This window comes from Anas acuta, chromosome Z (assembly GCF_963932015.1).
Source record: "Anas acuta chromosome Z, bAnaAcu1.1, whole genome shotgun sequence".
Taxonomy (NCBI): Eukaryota; Metazoa; Chordata; class Aves; order Anseriformes; family Anatidae; genus Anas; species Anas acuta.
Genome location: NC_089017.1, coordinates 44,938,822 through 44,958,800, shown reverse-complemented (window position 1 = coordinate 44,958,800; position 19,979 = coordinate 44,938,822). Strand labels below are relative to the sequence as shown.

Sequence of the window (19,979 nt, the reverse complement as noted above, 5' to 3'; positions counted from 1 at the left end):
AATTAACATCTTCTTTTGCTATACTATTCTGTTTTTTTCTGCGTAGGAGATTTTTTAAGAAACATGCACATGAAAAACACGTGATGAGTGACTGAGATGTTTTCACACATAGAAACGCAACAAATTAGACAGACTGAAGACAAAATCTCACCTGAACACTGTGAATAGATACTAAGCATTAAGACAATTTAGCACAGTGTGCTATAAATCAGTGGGGGTATTAGAGGCCTAACCTGAGCAAGTGCTACTAATTTGTAACATTTAAGGAGGGAAGAAATTTTAACTTTTAAAAGTGGCCTGTGAAACACACGTGTACTGAAATATAAAGAAACATGATTCCTTTTGAACAGAAGAGGTGAAGAGGTGAATGATTTGATACTGCCAGAATTTAAACCATTTCATTAGATGTTTTGAGTGTAAACACATGTTCACTTTCCAAACGGTTGGAGACATTCAAAATGCTATTGCCCCCATGCTGTTTGCTTCCACTCTTCTGCTGAAAACCGGCGAAGAGCACATGGGCCTTCCTCACCCGCTTCAGCGTAAAGTTAGCTCATCCAACATATACTGTGAATGAAATGGTTTAAGTTAACCTGACTGATCTTACACAGCAAGAATAGATTAAAGAGTGCTTCCACTTTCCATTCTGTATGTTTGCTTAGCTGTGTAGCAGTAACTTGTGGCTGATCAGTAATAACAGGCAGCTGAGGACAATAATGCCTTCCACTGCTTCAGATAAATCTGGAAGATGATATTGGTTCATACAATAGATATTCCAAAAGGATTATAGCTTCCGCGACAATCATTCAAACATAAGACTATTTTACTACGAAAAACTTGGTAATCATAACAATACTGAGATTTATAGATTATGGAACCAAATAAAAAAACAATACAAGAAACTAGTAAAATACTGTTGCTCTGAATGCTAATTAAAAAAAGAGACAAAGGTTTCTATTTCAACTCCTCTTTTGCAGAGCCTTGCTTGGAACTGTTTTATAACAGTGTGGCCAGCAGGTCTAGGGAAGTGATCGTCCCCCTGTACTCAGCTCTGGTGAGGCCACACCTCAAGTACTGTGTTCAGTTTTGGGCCCCTCGCTACAAGAAGGACATCGAGGTGCTCGAGTGAGTCCAGAGAAGGGCGATGAAGTTGGTGAGGGGCCTGGAGAACAAGTCTTACGAGGAGCGGCTGAGGGAGCTGGGCTTGTTCAGCCTGGAGAAGAGGAGGCTCAGGGGAGACCTTATCGCTCTCTACAGGTTCCTTAAAGGAGGCTGTAGTGAGGTGGAGGTTGGTCTGTTCTCCCACGTGCCTGGTGACAGGACGAGGGGGAATGGGCTAAAGTTGCTCCAGGGGAGTTTTAGGTTGGATGTTAGGAAGAACTTCTTTACCGAAAGGGTTGTTGGACATTGGAACGGGCTGCCCAGTGAAGTGATGGAGTCACCATCCCTGGAGGTCTTTAAAAGATGTTTAGATGTAGAGCTGAGGGATATGGTTTAGTGGAGGACTTATTAGTGTTAGGTCAGAGGTTGGACTCGATGATCTTGAGGTCTCTTCCAACCTAGAAATTCTGTGATTCTGTGTGATAACCAAAAATTCTCATTAATACTTGCTAGTTGTTACCGGAAAGGACAGCCTTCAGGAATCCCAGGTCCCAGAAACCATGGGGAAAGGCTGGAGCAAGGAACTTGTACCCTTGCTAGAAAAGGATCAGGATGGGGGTAAAAATAAGCAAACTGGACCATTCATAAGGCCATGGGCTCTGATGGGATGCACCTACAAGAGCTGAGGGAACTGGCAGATGTCATTGTGAGGACCCTCTCTATAATGTTTGGTCAATCATGGAAACTGGGGGAAGAGCCTGAAGACTGAAGGAAAGCAAATGTCACTCCTGCGTTCAAGAAGGCCAAGAAGGATGACCTGGGGAACTACGGGCCAGTCAGCCTCACCTTGATCCCTGGAAAGGTGGTGAAGCAGCTACTCCTGGAAACCACTTCCAGGCACATGACGGAGAAGAAAACCATCAGGACTCACAGATTCACCTTGGGGAAGTCGTTCTTGACCAACCTGATAAGCCTCTCTAAGGAAAAGACCAGCCCAATGGATGAGGAGGGAGCAGTGGATATTGTCTACCTAGACTTCAGAAAGGCCTTTGACACTGCCACCATAAGATCCTCACAGAGGAGCAGTTGATGTATGGGCTGGGTGGGCAGATGGTGAGGTAGATCAAAAACTATCTGAGTGGTCAAGTCCAGAGGTTGATGATCAATAAAGTCTAGTTGGAGGCCAGAAACTTGTGGTGTACTCAAGGGGCGAATGCTGGGTCTAATCCTGTTCAACATCTTCATTAATGATCTGGATGATGGGGTAGACTGCACCCTCAGTAAATTCACAAACGACAAAACACCACAAAGTTGATGAAGGGACTGAAGCACCTTTTTTATGAGGAGAGGCTGAGAGAGCTATGACTATACAGCATAGAGAAGAGAGGCTTCAGTGGAGATCTTATCAACATGCATAAAACCTACCTAATATGAGGGTGCAAAGACAAGGGAGCCAGGCTCTTCAAGGTGGTGCCTTGTGGCAGGACAAGAGGCAATGGGCACCGAATGGAACACACAAGGTTCCTCCTGCACATCAGGAAACACTTTTTTACTGTGCAGGTGACCAAGCACTGGCACAGGTTGCCAAGAGAACTTGTGAAGGCATTGTCCTCAGAGGTCTTCAAAAGCTCTCAGGACATGGTCATGGGCAACCTGCTTTGGGTGGCCCTGTCTGAACAGGGGAGACAGACAAGATCCCTTCCAATCCCAACCATTCTGTAATTTTGTGGTTAGTTTCTGCAGTGTAACATTTTCATTGCTTTAGCATCTGTGTTCATTAGTAATATAGAAAAACAACGTTGATTATAAATTATGTACTGGAAAAAAAAAAGAAAAAAAGACGATTTTAGTATCAACCACTAATATACACATCCAGGAACTCTAACATCACATAAAACATCACAAATACCAGAATTTGGTATAGAATTAACTATCAACATAGACTGAAGAGAGAAAATGAAGAAGACTGTGTATCAAAATTGATGTATTTCCCTAAATGATAAACTGTATTTTCCCACTCTATGATCTAAGGCAAGCATACATTTGACTTTACTTCCACTTCAAAATATCTTGTCTAAATAAAGGAAAATATTTTCATAGAACAATGAACTGACTACTTTGAAGAGAAATTAACTAGCTAGACCCAACACTTTAAAAAACACTGCAGAGTAATTACAAGAGGAATGCAATGATTTATGCTCTATCTTAGTTCTTTTCATCTTGCTTTTGTCATCACTGAATCTTTTTTGATCATTTAGCTTCAAGGTTATATAATAAGAAATAAAATTATCACACTTGCAGATTTCTCACCTTCACATGTGTCAGTCTCGGTGCTGAACACATAACCCTTTGGACAAGTGCAGCTGTAACTTCCAGGGGTGTTTCGACAGAGCCCGTTATCACACAGCAGACCATTCACTGAACATTCATCAATGTCTGTAACAAGATGAGTTAATACCAATAAGAGCAAATGTCACGAGACACCCTTGTCTCCCCAGCTAGTCCCTCTTGCTTTCCGCAGCAGCAATTAGGTTGCCAGATGTGCAGTTATTTACAATGACTAAGAAAAGAAAAATGCCAATTCCTGTTTTCAAAAATCTAATTCTTGTTTCTAAAAATTCTATTTTCCTTTTAGTTTTTCATTATCAGGCTTTATAAACAGTTCATAGTTAGTCTTACATTGATAATTATATTTTCGTGGAATGACCTTGGGAGCTTTGTCAACTGTATGACTATCACCAGTACAACTTTACTGAGGTCCATTTGGTTTTAAAACTTTTTTTTTTTTTTAATATATGTATGTACACAAGGATGTGATAGATTACTGTTCTAAATCCTCTTTTATAGGCAATGAAAACTGAATTTGTTATCCATGAAATTAATATATATGTTAAACTGTACAGATGCATGGAAGACATCTTAAGAATGTATATGCACACTACTTTTTGGGAAAAAAAAAGGAACAAGACATCAAGCATACAGAACAAGAAAAACTCATCAATTAACATAATTCCCTACCTTCTTCTAAATATTGCTAACACAAAGCAATCAAACTTCTTCATTTTCATATTATTTTTTAAAAGAAAAAGTAAAAAAAAAATCATAATTTAAATTACTTTCCTATAATCCCTATCACATGCCACAAATTCTTAAGTTTATAGAAAGATAAGCCTGATGCTTTATCCTGCTCCAGGGTGTCTCCTGAATTTTCACTGCTTCGTTTCCCAAACTTAAAGCTGTAGCTGAAATTGTTCCCATCAGTCAACTACCTTTTTAGAGTGTTTAAGTTATAAATAAACAGAAATAATAAGAAAGCAGTATCCTTACAATCTAAAGGTTACTGCTTTCACAAGTACATCACATTTTTGAACCGATGCTTATTAAGTCTGTTAAGATTCAGACAATAAAACCTTTATTTCCCCAGACAATAAATATGAATTTTAAGTTTTGTAGCCACAAAGAAGCTCCTCAGCTTAATCTAAACTCATCCAATTTTAACTACATAAAGAAGGATGGATTTGGAATTTGATGTTTTCAAGAGCAATAGACTTCAGTTTTGAGCTTTTTGTCATAAAATCCTCTAACACAAATTAGCAGTGTGATAAATATGTTATTTCCTTAGAGTGTCGCTGTTAAACTACAGGTTTGGGCTGTCACCTATTGTGACACACACTGTGAAAGAACAATATAGCTCATGCACCAAAAACACCTGATGCTGACAGAAATGCTAACTGCATTCTGTCTGATGAGGATTTTTATTTCTTGGCAGCTCTTAATATGTATCTATTAAAACTTTTCCACTCTTTATTTGAGTGTTCACGATTAAATTGCATTGTGCAAAACCTCATTAACTAAGAATAAAAGCATCCTCACAGTGAATATGCTGCATTTTAATTTGTATAATTAAACAGACAGATATCTATGCCAACAGTTACATAATTGCATGTATAACTAAACAAGTGATACCACTTGCCATGAAATCAATTTGGAAAATAATATTATGTGAAGTATCTGAAAATCAACGAACCAACCAAACGAACAAAAACCTGACAGATTTTTTTGCAGCATTGCATTTCCTGCCAAAAGGTCTTATTTAGGGGCTTTAGAAAGTAACGAGCTGCAAAATTCCTTAATTCAAGCAGATGAAAAAAACACTTTTACTACTTCATGTTTGCTTTGAAACAAAAGGTAGGAATGTTCAGTTTGAAAATTATATCACACTTAATAGCCCTGGTTTTCCCTACCAAAAATGTTGTGTTTAGTTGATCATACATTACCATGAATAATAAAATTAACTAGATAGAATGTGAAATGTATAATTTAGGTATCTTCTGTTGGGCATTGCCAAACACTTCCAGAAAAACTACATAGAAATTGCAATGGCAGTCTGGTATATATCTAAACCAAACTAAAAGTGACTTTAAAACTAAAAGTTTCTTAATTGAATCACTTCTGTGATTCTGGTGGTGACCGAAAAGAAATATTTTGAAAAACATAAGACTATCTGTTACACTTCAGTCCACTGTCCAGGCAGGACTTGGGAAATCATAAGTGGGGATCACAGCTTTCTTCTAAAAGCCAAGGCATTTCAGCAATGCATTCTACTGTACCTGTGTAACTCAGGAACATCAAAAATTCCTCCGTACTGCAAAAATTGTGCACATATGCCACCAGGTATCATTCATTATGGTAATGACAGCAATCATTATTACATTATTACAATACATTACATTACATTACATTATTACAATAAAATTACATTTTATTAGGTAAAACTATGATCTTCAACAATTGGCAATTTATCATCCAGCCTTGAATCTAAATGACAGAATCTAAAATGACATATTTTAGATTCTCTTGTACAATAAAATGTAACAGAAACTGACCCATACTTTTGAGAAAAATAATTCCTAATCTACAACAATATTTCCTGCCTACACATCCCAGACAAATACCATTAAAAAAAAAACAATGACGACAACAACAACAACAACAACAAAAACCATTGGCAAGTAACATAAAAAGATACCAATAAAAATATTGGCTATGCAGTTGCTGAGAAAAATGGACTCAATACAGATTTTTACTGTTTTCATTATAGCTGTAAAAAGTAGATGTCTTCCTTCTAATCTAAGCTCTACCAATTCAAATTATCATCAATGTAGTCATTCATTATTTGACAATGATAAATAAATAGAGCAACTTACCCACACAGTTCCTTCCAGAAGGATCAGGCTCATAGCCACTGTTACAATTACAACGATAGCTGCCACGTAAGTTTTCACAAATTCCATTGGAGCAAATATCAGGATCCAATGCACACTCATTAATATCTGTATTAACATAAGACAGAAAACAACCAGACACTGAAACATATGAAAAAAATGAGCTATAGACATGAACATCAAATTGGAGGGAGCATCTGACTTGGTAGAGGTTGAGGCTGTCATTCAAAGCAAGGATATAGCAAGGATGCAGCCAGAAGGCTGAACAAAGGGATTAGTCTTCTCTATTTGACCCTAGTGAGGCCAAACATGGGAAACTGTGTTCAGTTTGAGGCCACCCAATCCAATAAAGATACACCAAGTGACTGAAGAGTATCCAGGAAATGGTTGCAAAGACCATTTGCACCAGAAGGGTGGAGCACATGATGCGTGAAAGAGGCTCAGGGAAATGGGTTTGTTTAACCATCAAGAGGGAAGATGACAGGGAGATACGATAGCAGTTCTCTGACAATTAATAGGAGGTTCTAGAGGAGATGGAGCAAGATTATTCTCAAAGTTACAGAATAAAAAGGCAAGAGACAACATTCTTAGGATTTACAATTGGGAAAATGTTAATTGAATGCTAGGGAAAAATTTCTTCGCCATGAGAGTGGTTAAGCATTAGAGCAAGCTGCCCAGAGAGGCTGTGGGAACTCCATCCTTGGAAATCTGCCAAACACAACTGGGCAAGTCCTTGAGAAACCTGATTCAACTTTGAAGTTAGCCCTGCTCTGAGCAGAAGGTTAGATTGGATGACCTCCAAACTTCCTTTCCAACCTAAATCAATAGAATGACTATGTGTTTGTAAGAATACCTTGATGCAAAATATCTAGCCTGCGCACTTAGTGCCTGTGGTTTAAGGATCTAGGTAAGAAGTTATAATTTATTAGGTGATACAAATACCTTTCCTAATACAGGACTAGTGCATACGTCAATACCACGGCATATTCAGTTTTACAGAAATTACAGTATTCATTGGAAATTTAAAATTTCTCTTGGATGGACAGAATAAGATGATGAATGAGATATATTCCCTAAATTTACAGTCCCATATAGAATTTCTGCTGTAGTTGGAAAATTCCAGAATATTCATATGAACTATAAGAACAGGAACAGACTATTTTTAATATTTTTTGCCTCTGCGGAAAAGAGTTTTTTCAATTTTAAGTTATTTCTTCCCATACGGTAAGCCCATTACTTTAAATAGTTCCCTTTCCAAACACTGGAAAGAACAGTAGGGGTGCTGGCCTAGCTGTGACTTCATAAAAAGCTTGTTTTATACTTGCACTGTTCAACTTTTTATAAAGGTCATTCGCTCTTCAACCATAGTGTAGTTTAGATCAGGATATTCTCCATGATTTACATATACTCAGAAATATTTTTTGAAAAAAATTGCTATTCCTGGATTAAACTGAAAACTATGAGACATCTGAAATTTTCATAAGAAAATATGCATTACAGTCATATTTCAGCTTCATGTTTTCTTTTAAGCATAAAGTTTTGTGCAGTTTACTGGGCTTGTTTGTATCTTGTGGGGGAAAAAAAAAAAGAAAAAAGAAAAACAACACAAAATCTCATGACTCTGTCTCTCCTTATCAAGTTAATAACAGTACCATATAATATCCTGAGTTGGAAGCGACCCATGGGGATGATCATCTCCAAGTCCTTAAAGTAAATTCTTTTACATGATCCAAATCCCCCTTTTTCTTTTTATATTGAACACAACAGCAAAATTTCTGTCCTCATCTTCATCCATATTCCTTTCATACAAAGAAATGAAGGTTTTGGGCTTCTTAATCACAAGCTAAATATGGGGAGTAGGTATGTGGTGATAGATTGCAGTATAATTAACAATCTATGAATCAACTGAAGGTAAAATTTATATGCCAAGACTTTTCCTGATAAAATGTATTCTCACTCACTCTTGATAATGAGAAAGAACAAGGAAAAGAACACAATCCTATCAGCGATTGGTTGCAGGACCAGTATTTCTCTCCTTTATGAAACAGAGCTGGCAAACATTGACATAAATGGTGGTAGGAGCAGCAGCAATAAAATCGCCTGTAAGGTTGCTGTGCAAAACATACAGAAAATGCTACAGTTTTCTTTAGAAACATAAACAAAAAGGGATTTAATTAGACATGGAATCCCAAAAATTATAGTCTATCCTGCAGTTGGTGGAGTCCATAATTAGTTTTACATTTTCAGTGAGAAATTAGATTTTTTCCATGTCTCCAAAAGAATGTATAACCTCCCTACATGCAAATTCTCACAGTAAGATGCTATTTGTATAACAGCATTATGGTACACTGCCATTATTTCTCCAGGAGATTTAGAAACTATCCAAATGGACTTTGCAGAATTCACTGAAAAGAAAACTGAGAGAATGTACAAAGTCTGTGGATTTCACATTATTTTTAAGTCTGGCAAGACGTTAAAGAAATGAGCTCATAGAAAAGACAAAACTATGCATATGCACTTACTGTACTGAACAGAAACAGTATTTCCTCTAATGTAGTACTGTTTTTAAAAGTTATGTATGCTGTTACTAGGTATAAGGATACAAGGTTAATTTAATTATTCTATTTTAATAATGAAAACATTAAAAGCAAAATATTAGTCTTGAGGCAAAAATACCCAAACTACCTAGCATACCTAAATACCTAGCATGTTACAGAAAAATCTACTTCTGAACATATCTTTATTTTACTTTCAAACATATAGATTAAATAAAATGCGCAACATACCTCGTCCATCCACAGTAATACCTATGCCACTGCTACAAAGGCCATGGAATTCAGCTACTCAGTTGAAGCAAGAGATGTAAGAAATAAAAATAAAATGTTATTTGCAGTGTTATAATCCTCAAAATAAGTTTTCTACAATGTAAGTAATAAAATGCCAATGTTCACATGAAATAACTATCTATATATGTTAGCTAAACATGTCTTGTTACATTCCACCCTGAACTTTCCCATATCTACAAAAATGAAATTTGATAATAAGAATGAAATATTTAAGCTACTTCATTATAGTCTCAACAACACTTTCTCCCTCAGCTATTGCTTTCAACCATAATACCAGTATTTCTTCATTTCTTCTAAAATTTCTGCTGTCTCAGAAAACAACACTGAATGGGTCCACTATCCAAGCCCCATCATCTCAATTCTGTTTTCAAGAACTTTTTTTTTTATTATTTAAATCAGTCTCCAAGTGTGTTTAGAGAACTCATTCCTATAAAATACATATTTCCCAAATGAATATGAGATGCACTTTTAAACTAGATTTAACTATGAGATGTACAGATTTATCAGAGATGTCTGCTTATTCTCTCTAAAGCATCAGTAAATTCAGGGACCCAGATTCATTCATAGCATATTCATGTTCCTCCATATTGAATTTTTCACAGTCTGGCCATTTCTGAAAGGAGGTTTGCCTCAAATGTTACAGTACATAAAACTAGAATACCAGACAGTTTGTTTTTTCTATAAAGAAACCATTTTCAGTGTACTTTTCTATTAAGTACACTATTCATTTCTCTCAAATGCATGAAATAAATGAACAAACTAATATGGACAAGTTTTGTTTTGTTTTTTGAAAGTGAAAATTTACCTGAATTTTTAGCAGGGCAGGGATGACATGGCTCTCCAAAACCGTAGTCAGGATTGGCACAGCAACATTCAGACTTCGTTACAGCACCAGGGAAAGGACGAACACATGCTCCCTTTTTGATTCCTCCATAGCATGTGCTACGCATATGCGTATCTAAGAAAGGACATGCAAAGAAATAATTTATTTCCTTAGGCTCTAAGTGAAATGGAAGTATATTATCTGTGGAAGGCATCTGGGGGTGCTGGTGACAGTAGGCTCAGCATGTGCCAGGCATTTGAGGATGCATTAAACACAGCATAGCCAGCCAGTCAAAAGAGGTGATTCTTCCACTGTATTTACTGTTGGTGCGGTCTTACCTTCAACATCATGTGAAGTTCTGGGCTTCACATAGAAAAAGGATGTTAAAGTACTTGTAAGCAACCAGAAAAGGGGCAACAAATCTGTAAAAAGGTCTGGGGGGCATGTCCTAGGGGGAAAGGATGAGGACACTTGGGTTGTACAGTCTGGGAAAAAGGAAGTCAACAGGTGACCTCATGTCTCTCTGCAAATTCCTCAGGAGGGGAAGGGAAGAAGTGAAGAGCTGGCCTCTGCTCCCTGGGAACTGATGACAGGATGGGTGGGGAACGGTGCCAGGGGGACATTAAGACAGATTTCTTTAGTATGAAGGTGGTCAAACACTGGAACAGGCTTCATAGTGAGATTGTTGATGCCCCCATGCCTGTCTGTGCTCAAGAGGCATTAGAATAATGCCATTAATAACATGCTTAAACTTCTGGGTAGCCCTGAAGTGCTCAGGCAATTGAACTTGATGATCTTTGTAGGTCCCATCCAACTGAACTAGTCAATTCTATCTCAATCAGAGCTAAAAAAATTTGTTCTACGAAATGGTTACATTGCCTACAGCTGCATTGCTCTAATAAAACAATCCTGATGGCATCAAGACCAATTCTCAAAACAGTTCTTCGAGTATTCTCCAGAGCACTTTAAAACCACCTAAACAAACTAGTTTGTTGTGGGGTAACTTAGAATTCCATAGGACCCAACAAAGATGACCTCCACATGAGAGTTGCTTTATGTATCTATCAACAGCTATCTCAATAAGAAACACAGAATAGTCTTTAATCATCATGTCATGCCTCAACATTCCCATTGAGAAGGACTGCAACCATACCCCGGTGACACAGATCTTGCATTTACTTTTGGAATGGTGTCTCATGTAATAATCTCACCAGCAGCCTGGGTAACCTGGGAGGCTACATATTTCCAATAGAGCATAGCCTCTTACTGTACATACCAACTGTGAACAGAAATGCTGTTTCAGCAGATTGTTCAAACCATCATATATATATGAGATTGGTAGTCTGAATAGGATTATACATAACCTGGCACCAGTGCTGGATAAACATTAGGATATCAGAGGTCATACTACCTGGCCAGCACAAGTGATTGGGCAATTTCCACATATGGTTAAAGGATGTGAGGAAGCAGCACTATTTCCTTGAGTAAGAGAATTTACAGGAGGTTTGTGATTAAAAAGCCACTATGGAAATTAGTTCCAGCTCTGAGGAGAGGACTGGAAATGACAGCTGTGACATACCACCACTCACTATAGAAAGAAAACAGAAAATACCTGGAAGGTCTCCAACCTTGAAAATAATGCTGTAAAAGACAGAAGAAAAAATATACAGGAGAATCATACAGTTATATATACATATATATATATATGTGTATATATATATACATATATATATATATATACAGTTATATATATATATAATATATCATACAGTTATATATATATATATATATATGATTCTCTTCACCGTGTGCACATTGTCAGTCTTCCAGATGATTTATTCATGTAAATCATGACTGAACCTTGAAGAGCAATAAGATGCCTTGGCAGTCCTTCAGCCCGACTTTACAGGTAAAACCAACTTTTGCTGTGCTATACTTAACCAAGAACTGTAAGAATATCTCTTGGACCGTTTTTTGTGCATTTTTTTTCTGTTGTTGGTTGGAAAGTTGTTTTTGGTTTTGTTTTTGTTTGTCATTTTAGGGTTATACGTCTTTTGTATATATATGTACATTTGCTTATAGGATAATATTGTCTATCTTCCAGCAAGAGCATGAGTGGACAGTCCATCTGAATGTGTAGTTGAAAACTGCAGGATACAGACAGAATAAATAGCCTTTAGTTTTGATTCCTATACCTCTATAAACCTTTGCTAGAACTACACAAATACCTTTTTTTTTCAGGTTTCTACAGACTAGTCCAGACTTCATTATATTCTCTGTTGATCTCCCAGTAAAACTACAATACACCATGGTCTGGACATGAGTCTGGATGTGCTTAGACCAAGGAGGATCTGGAGGAATCCAGATAGATGTCTACTTAAACGCGTCCCCAGAACAACAGAAAAAAGTTACATGAAACTATATGTTGAATATCCTCTGCCAATTCCAATAAGAACTGGCAATTCTTTATGTGTTCTGCCTGCTCTTTGACTGCTGTAAACTGGCTCATACAAAAAGGCATAGCCTGTACATAAATGTTTTCTCTTGCTTTTGGTCTCCCATGGAACATACAGTTCTGGAGCACAGCTAAATGTGGCCCAGATTCCAGGACTTATTGCTTGCCAAGAGTCTAGGTGAAGCCAGTACAATTTGCTTGCACTTGACAGCAGGAAAAGATTTTTATGCTTGACAATGATAAGTGGTATTGCACAAGAAAAGCTGCTTATGTACCCTGCAGAATAATTAGTTTCATCAATAACACCCCTAAAAAGTCTAGATGCCATACTGCCTTGCTCTGTCTTGAATAAAGCAGTTTCAGTTTTTGTCCTCTCACAGAATTTTCTCCTAGTTATATGTCTGGTAGAGACTGAAGAAGCAGTTTCAAGGGGAGGAAATGGCACCAGTGGAAAATTGCAGGGGGAGAAAAGATTGGCAAGTGTGGAAGAAATACTCAATAGGAAGGTCTTTAAAACTGTGAAAGTGGGAAGCAGATAGAGGAAGCTACAGATGTACTGAATGACTGCCCTGCCCTGAACAACTCCCCACTTGCAGGGAGCAAGTGTTCTTTCACATAACACGATGTTTTTAAAGAAGGTCAGGGAACCTGTGTAGGATTGCCTTGCTAATTATAGGTAAACAGTCTTATCTACACAGCCAGTGATTCACAAAATCTGTGCAGGAGAAAGAACCAGGCTTATACCTCATGAACCTGAACGGCAATACTATGTCTGTTTGTCTCATGCTGATGGCAAGGATGAGGACAGCCACTGCTGTGTCTGTTCATTAGTTGCCTGAGGCAACTCACCAAGCTCAAGCTCCCCGTGTCCCAAGAGTTCTGACCATGAACCTTATTGATGGACCTGTGCTGCTCCCCAAGTATAGTTTGATCAACCTTGGGCTACTAATTTCAGAATGCTGGTGTCCTGATTCTGTCTGGGACAGACTTACTTTTCTTCCTAGCAGCTGTGTTTTGGATTTAGGGTAGCAATAATGCTAATAACACACCGATATTTTAGTTGTTGCTGAACAGTGTTCACATAGTCAAGGATTTTTCAGCTTCTCACACTGTTCTGCCAGTGGGAAGGCTGGGAGTGCACAAGAAGCTAGGAAGGGACACAACCAGGACAGCTGGCTTAGATTGGACAAAGGGATATTCCATACTATTTGGTGTCATGCTGAATAGTAAAACTGAGGGAATTGTCTGGTGACTGGTGGGAGATGCTGCTTAGGGAGTGGCTGAACATCAGTCGGTGGGTGGTGAGTAATTGGATTGCGCATTGCTTATTTTGTTTATTCCTTTATCATTATTATTGTTTTCCTTTCCTTTTCTGTTCTATTAAACTGTCTTTATCTCAGCACATGAACTTTTACCTTTGCTTCTTTTTTCTTTTTTTTTCTGATTCTGATTTCTTACCCCACTGAATGGTAAGTGAATGGTAAGATGTAGTGCTTAGCTGCCTGCTAAGCTAAGCCACAATAATCCTTTTGATGCCCCATGTGGGACATGAAGGGTTACCATAATGACAAATTTGGCCACAGTATGCTAAAAAAAAAAAAAAAAAAAAAAAAAAAAAAAGTAGTTATAAGCATGATATCAATTTAATAGCTGCTGGTCACAATTTTGAATTTTTTGCTCTTGGAGTTCTGTTTGTTCTCAGAGTTGTGTTGTGCAACACCTTACTCACTAGATGTGTTCACTGGCATGCTGTTTATCATCTCTGGGGCCTTGTTTAAGGATCTCCTTTTGTTGTACTGCATAACACTGGTTTACAATATGATAAAATTACCAGTGGTGATATTAATCTGGTATTTGTACTCATTTGTACTCAACATGCCCCAGTAACGGTCTTCCACATACACAAGACAAAGCAATGGATATGAAAGTCATCTCATTTGTTAAGCAAAAAAACTTCTACTAAGAAGGGAAAGGGGGAAATGGATGATGCAGGCTATTCCAAAGCAGGGCCACCATGAAAACAGGGGGAGGAAGAGTCAGATACTATAAATGAGGCCGTAAACACCCAATCCCTATCCTTAGGTGAGCTATGAGATATGCAAAAAGATTTCAGCCATTGTCCAAGAGAGCACAGTGTTACCTGGATGCTCTGATGCTGGGATAATGGGGCCGGTAGCCAGAAATTAGTGGGCAAGGAAGACAAGCAGCTGGAATCCCTCTCTATGGAAGGGGACATTGCAAAGCGACTGGAAAGAGGGGCACAATTTTTTTTTTCATGCCCTGGATTAGAGCCTAGCATTGGTTTAACTATATGCCTGTTTCTGAGTTTTCACTACACAGTTTTCTGGAGGATAGCATTTCTAGACTCAAATTTTGTGTTGAAGCATTTCAACACCTGCAAGTGTTATCACCACTACATTTGCGGTCAAGGTCTGGTGGACCAGTGGTTGACCTATTCTTAGTGAAAGTCATAGCAACCATCCAAATGTCAGAGAAGGCCAAATCATGCAGTGCTCATAACTGACACTTTGGGGCATAGTTCTGCAAAATACCTAAACAGACTGAAATAAAACTTAGCTACTTTGCCCTAGATGGCTACAGCTGTGGGCAGAGATGTGAAATGCAGACTGAATCATAACAAAAAGTACCTCAGTAAAGAACAAACAACACTGCACAAAGCTATAGCCACAGGTCACTGCAAGTTCTGAGATGACACACATACACCCAGAGCCAGCTGAGGTATCTGAGCATGAAGTTGAAGTTAGAAGAATAGCCAAACCTGAAATGCCTGCGAATATTACCTTGGCTCTGAGAAGTTATCTAACTGTTCCTTTTCCAAACATTTGTTCTCCTCTGCTGTAATTTTTTTCCCAAACTTGTATAATATTTTGTAGTTGAGTCTGCCATACTTATTAATATTAAATAAAAAAGCACTTTGTTCTATGAATAGTTCCACTAGAATCAATGTTACTATTCATAAGTAAAATACTGCTTAAACTAAAAGTGAGAGAACTGAACTGTATACCCTTATTTATTTATTAATTTTTGATAATTGGCTGGAACATTTGTGGGATTTTTGTTAAAAGGAAACTGCATGTAACTTACTAATTTTCAGACTATTAATACTTTTTGCATTAATATTTTTTTAGCCATCCGAGTGTCTGAAAACTATTATTATTATGTAGTATATGACAGAATAACCAGAGAATTCCTGTAGCCAACACAGCATGTGTAAATATACATATATATATACACACACAGACACATACAAAATTCTGAACTACAGATTAGCTGTGAAATTCTGTTCTGAAGGTCATGTATAAGGACGTTTTTGTTAGGCACTGTTTGAGATTTCATATTTCACGTTATGCTGGGAATAATAACATCATCATCCTTTTAAAATGAATTTTCCAAATAAATCACAATTTTGCCTTGGGATTTTTGTCATATTAAGAATATTTCCTGTTGAAAATTTAAGCATTCATGGTAAACCTTAAGGATATGTCACATGTGGAACTGAACATTTTAAAATAAAAAGTTTTGTTCACAGGTGATAGCCAACTTGCGAAGCCTTTAGCTGCTAGTACTGTGGCAGCTTTAGGTAAATGGGAACACAGCAAATTGAGCACTGACTTGATTCTTTGCAGCTGTATCACTGACAAGGGTGAAGATGAGGCCAACTAGGACCACAAAAAAGGTACTGAACAGCTTGTACTCAAATCTGGTTTTGCTGCCGTGCCACTAAGCAGTGAAATTCGTGTATTAAAAACAGTACACCAAGCCTTTTCTCATTGTTTTATATTTTCACTGCTTTTCTTCAAACATTTAATAAACTGGAAGAAAACAAACAACCTGGCTAGAGAAGAATCCTTGTGTTTGTTGGCTCAACCTTTTTAGTATGCTAAAATGCACAAAATTCTCATTTGTTTAAAATAACAAATGTTTGGGATTGAACTGAGAGACTGAAAAAGTGTTTTTTATTAGACTACTTTTTAAGCCATTCCGAGCTTTAAACATGCATATTTAACAAACTGAATTGACGCCAGAAAGGGACAGTTAGCACAGGTACTTGATATGAATCCTTGTACCAGATTTTACTTTCAAGAACTTCTGCCCAATTTAAAACTTTATTTGAAATGGATATTTTTAACACAAGCTTGTAGTATCTCACATCCCTTTGTGTTGAGATAAAGTCCAAATTCTGTGATGAAGTCATTTTATTTGGACTCATGCTGATAAGACGTTTAAGTATCCAGCAGCAGAAATTAATTATTAATATATGCAACAATTGCAGAGCTAAGCCAACGGTGCTCTCTGCCTTTACTGCTCCATGAACCTGTCAAACACATTGACAAAATTTCTTAATCTGATCTAATACCAGCTCCAATGGCAGCAGCAGCATCTAGCAAAGACAGGTGTGTACCAACTGAGAAGCTGATGCATTGTGCATCAGCTAGTGGTGCACTTTTCACTCAAGGAAGACCTTATATGCCTATAGGCACATTCCCTTGCTGAAGCTTAACACCATACCTATCTACTTATTGAGCCTTGGGTCATTAATATGCCTGATTATAGATATGTTCATGAGTTAGAGAGAAGACGTTTAGGAGATATAATGAAGGTGATGTTCTGATACGCGAACAAAGGGGAAGATAGAATCTCCTGTGGATTGGCCAAAGCTGGTTTAAGAAACTTTGCAGTATCACAGTCCCTAGTGCAGGCAGACTCATCAGTCTCAGAGATTTCTGTAAAATATGTAATGTTCTCCACCCTTTTTATAAGCAATCACTAGAAAATAATGGATTGAATATGTCTGGTCCTCTACCCTTTTTTCTTTGGGTTGAAAATGCTCTTTTTTCCTCTGGAGAGCTCTAGCCCTGACGCTGTGGTAGAGTTCCTGATGCAGCAAGGTGGAGAATCTCTTTAATGTCAACTAAAAATTTTTGAGCAGATAAAGAGACTGCAGTTCAGATTATGTGACAAAATCTTACTCGTCAGCAGACTAGAAAAGGGTATTCCTCAAGAAAAAAGAGATTACAAGAAGGCTAGAGTTGAGCTTTAATTTTAATTTATAGGAATAACAGGTAAACAAGAGGTGGTACCAGTATGATTTCACAGCTTCAAGCTTCTTGTTTTTTTTAATGTTAGGAATATTGGATAAATTAATGCAAGATTTCCTAAGAATCAGTAATAATGATACTTGAGTTCACACAAACTATCTATCTAGTTTTTGCCATTTCTCTTGCTATAGCTTCTTTTTTAACAACATAGTACGGAGAGAATAAAAATGTTTTCCAATTAAAGAAAGACATGGAAACAGGAGTGCAAAAATAACAGTGTTGCAATCAAGAGATATACCTCCTTTAGCGATTTGGAGTGGATTATGTACAACTAAATATAAATCTGAATACGTATATGCACACATATTAACACAAACTTATAGCAGAACAAGAGACAAAGACATCAGTTTTATTTAAGAATAAATCCTTTCTGGTTTGTTTCCATTCTATAGGTCATGTCAAAATTACCTAGCAGAATGTTACATAATGCATATCTTTAATTTCACCTGATACTTTTCAATAAAGGAAAAACTCACTTACCTACACACACGCGACCATCAACCCCAACAGCCAAGCCAGGTGGACATTCACACCGAAAGGATCCTTCAGTATTTATGCAGTGACCATTCATGCATATTCCTGATGTCTGACATTCATCAATATCTACACCAGGAGGCAACACAATTCAACAATATATTAGCTGTTTTCAAGCAAGTTAACATTAAATTAACATTTTTAGAATGTTACCTGATGGCTTTATTAATGAATGAATCATTAATATATCTTTGTTTTGTTTCTAGTAAAGTCTCACCTTGGAATCACACTAAATAATCAAAATTCCACCCGTGCCTTAAAAAGTCAGAAAAACTGTAAGGAGTGGTAAGGTATTTCAGATTCTACATTAAACAAAAATGGGAATAAATTTTCTTCTTTGTCTATCTCATGATATTGCAACTTTGCTTTAAAGCATGGTTAAGGAAACATTATTCACAGAATATCTCTATGATAGTAAAGTTTAATTTCAAAGAACATTTTAAAGGTCATCAGTTTCCAAGTGAACAGTCCAGCTGCATGTGTATTAAGAAAAACACAGCTAATATAATTGGTTCAGCTTCAAAGCAGACAGCTAATGTATATGCATGATTTTGCACCTCCTGAAAATACTTGAAGTCCAAACCTATTTCTACTGGCTGTAACAGGTATCTTCCATTACTTGAAATTAAGTCAGACTCCATTCTTAAAATGTTTAATGCAATATTTCCATGACCTCATTTTAAAAAGCTTATAATTCTCTATCTCAAATGTGGTGTCTTAAATGTTATGCATTCTGAATTGCCAGAATAGTGGTATGGTAAGCATACATTGCGTTTATCAAAGTAAAATATTTTAACCTTTTTAAACTTCCCATATTGCTACTCAATTTCCCATTTCAATAAGGCTCTGCATATTTTGTTGCATTTAAGATGACTCCAAGATGTTTCAAAAGCTGATTTAACACCTGCTGTCCTATTTTGAACAATACTAAGTAATACATTTATTTCTTTCTGTAATTTTAAAACTTATATTTAGGCATCTTAAGACATCTACTATAATGAATTAGGAAGGTATGATATTAAATCCATGTGATAAGATTACCATTCTTAATGAATCAACATACAGGAAAAACTGTTTTCAATCAAGTTTGTCTTGATGAGTTACCCACAGTTCTACATACCAGTACAGTAGCGCCCATTTGGAGCCAGAACAAATCCCGGTTTGCAGATGCATTTAAAACTCCCATCCTCATTTATGCACATCCCATTTAAACACATGTTTGTAGTGGTACACTCATCATGGTCTGCAAAACATTGCAAAGAAAACTGCCTATATTCTTTCATCTCCAGAAAATGACATAAAGAACAGGAGAGATGATAAGAAAGATTCCTTCACTTGCAGATTAAATACTCTCAGTAACTCTAATGAAGCACCTGAATAGCTTTCTCTCTACAGACAAAGTAGTAAACTTTTTCCCCATTGTGACAAGTTACTTTGTGTGTTTCAGCAGATTGTACAGAAGAACAAGCTGCATCACACTTTCTTACGTGAACGACTAAAAAGCTTCAATCACCTGATTGAATTAAGAGCTTGTTGCAACTGGCTGTTTATCTAAGATTTTTTTGACACAGTATAGCCAAAATTAAAGAGTTATTTTTTCAGCAGTGCTACAATTTTCCTTGCCTATGGGAAAGCTATGGAGGGACTCTGTCAGGCAGTGTAGTGATAAGACAAGAGGTAACGGCTTTAAACTAAAAGAGGGTAGGTTTATGTTAGATTATAAGGAAGAAATTGTTTAAGGGTGGTGAAGCACTGCAACAAGTTGCCCAGAGAAGATGTGGATGGAAGCGTTAGGGGCCTGGCTAGATGGGGCTTTGGGAAACATAGTCAAGTGGAAGGTGTCCCTGCCCATGGCGGGGAGGGGGGGGGGGGGGG

The 19,979-nt window shown here is 37.2% G+C and overlaps 1 protein-coding gene across 2 annotated transcripts in view; it reads right to left on the bottom strand.

Moving 5' to 3' along the window:
* FBN2 (fibrillin 2) overlaps positions 1-19,979 on the bottom strand; it is a 187,101-nt gene that overhangs the window by 80,769 nt on the left and 86,353 nt on the right. For both annotated transcript variants that reach the window (XM_068666397.1, XM_068666398.1), the window contains 6 exons: positions 19,225-19,347; positions 18,051-18,173; positions 9,978-10,130; positions 9,113-9,166; positions 6,309-6,434; positions 3,412-3,537 (listed from right to left, as the gene is read on the bottom strand). In XM_068666397.1, the coding sequence (XP_068522498.1) occupies positions 3,412-3,537; positions 6,309-6,434; positions 9,113-9,166; positions 9,978-10,130; positions 18,051-18,173; positions 19,225-19,347 (705 nt within the window). The remainder of the gene's footprint in view (positions 1-3,411; positions 3,538-6,308; positions 6,435-9,112; positions 9,167-9,977; positions 10,131-18,050; positions 18,174-19,224; positions 19,348-19,979) is intronic.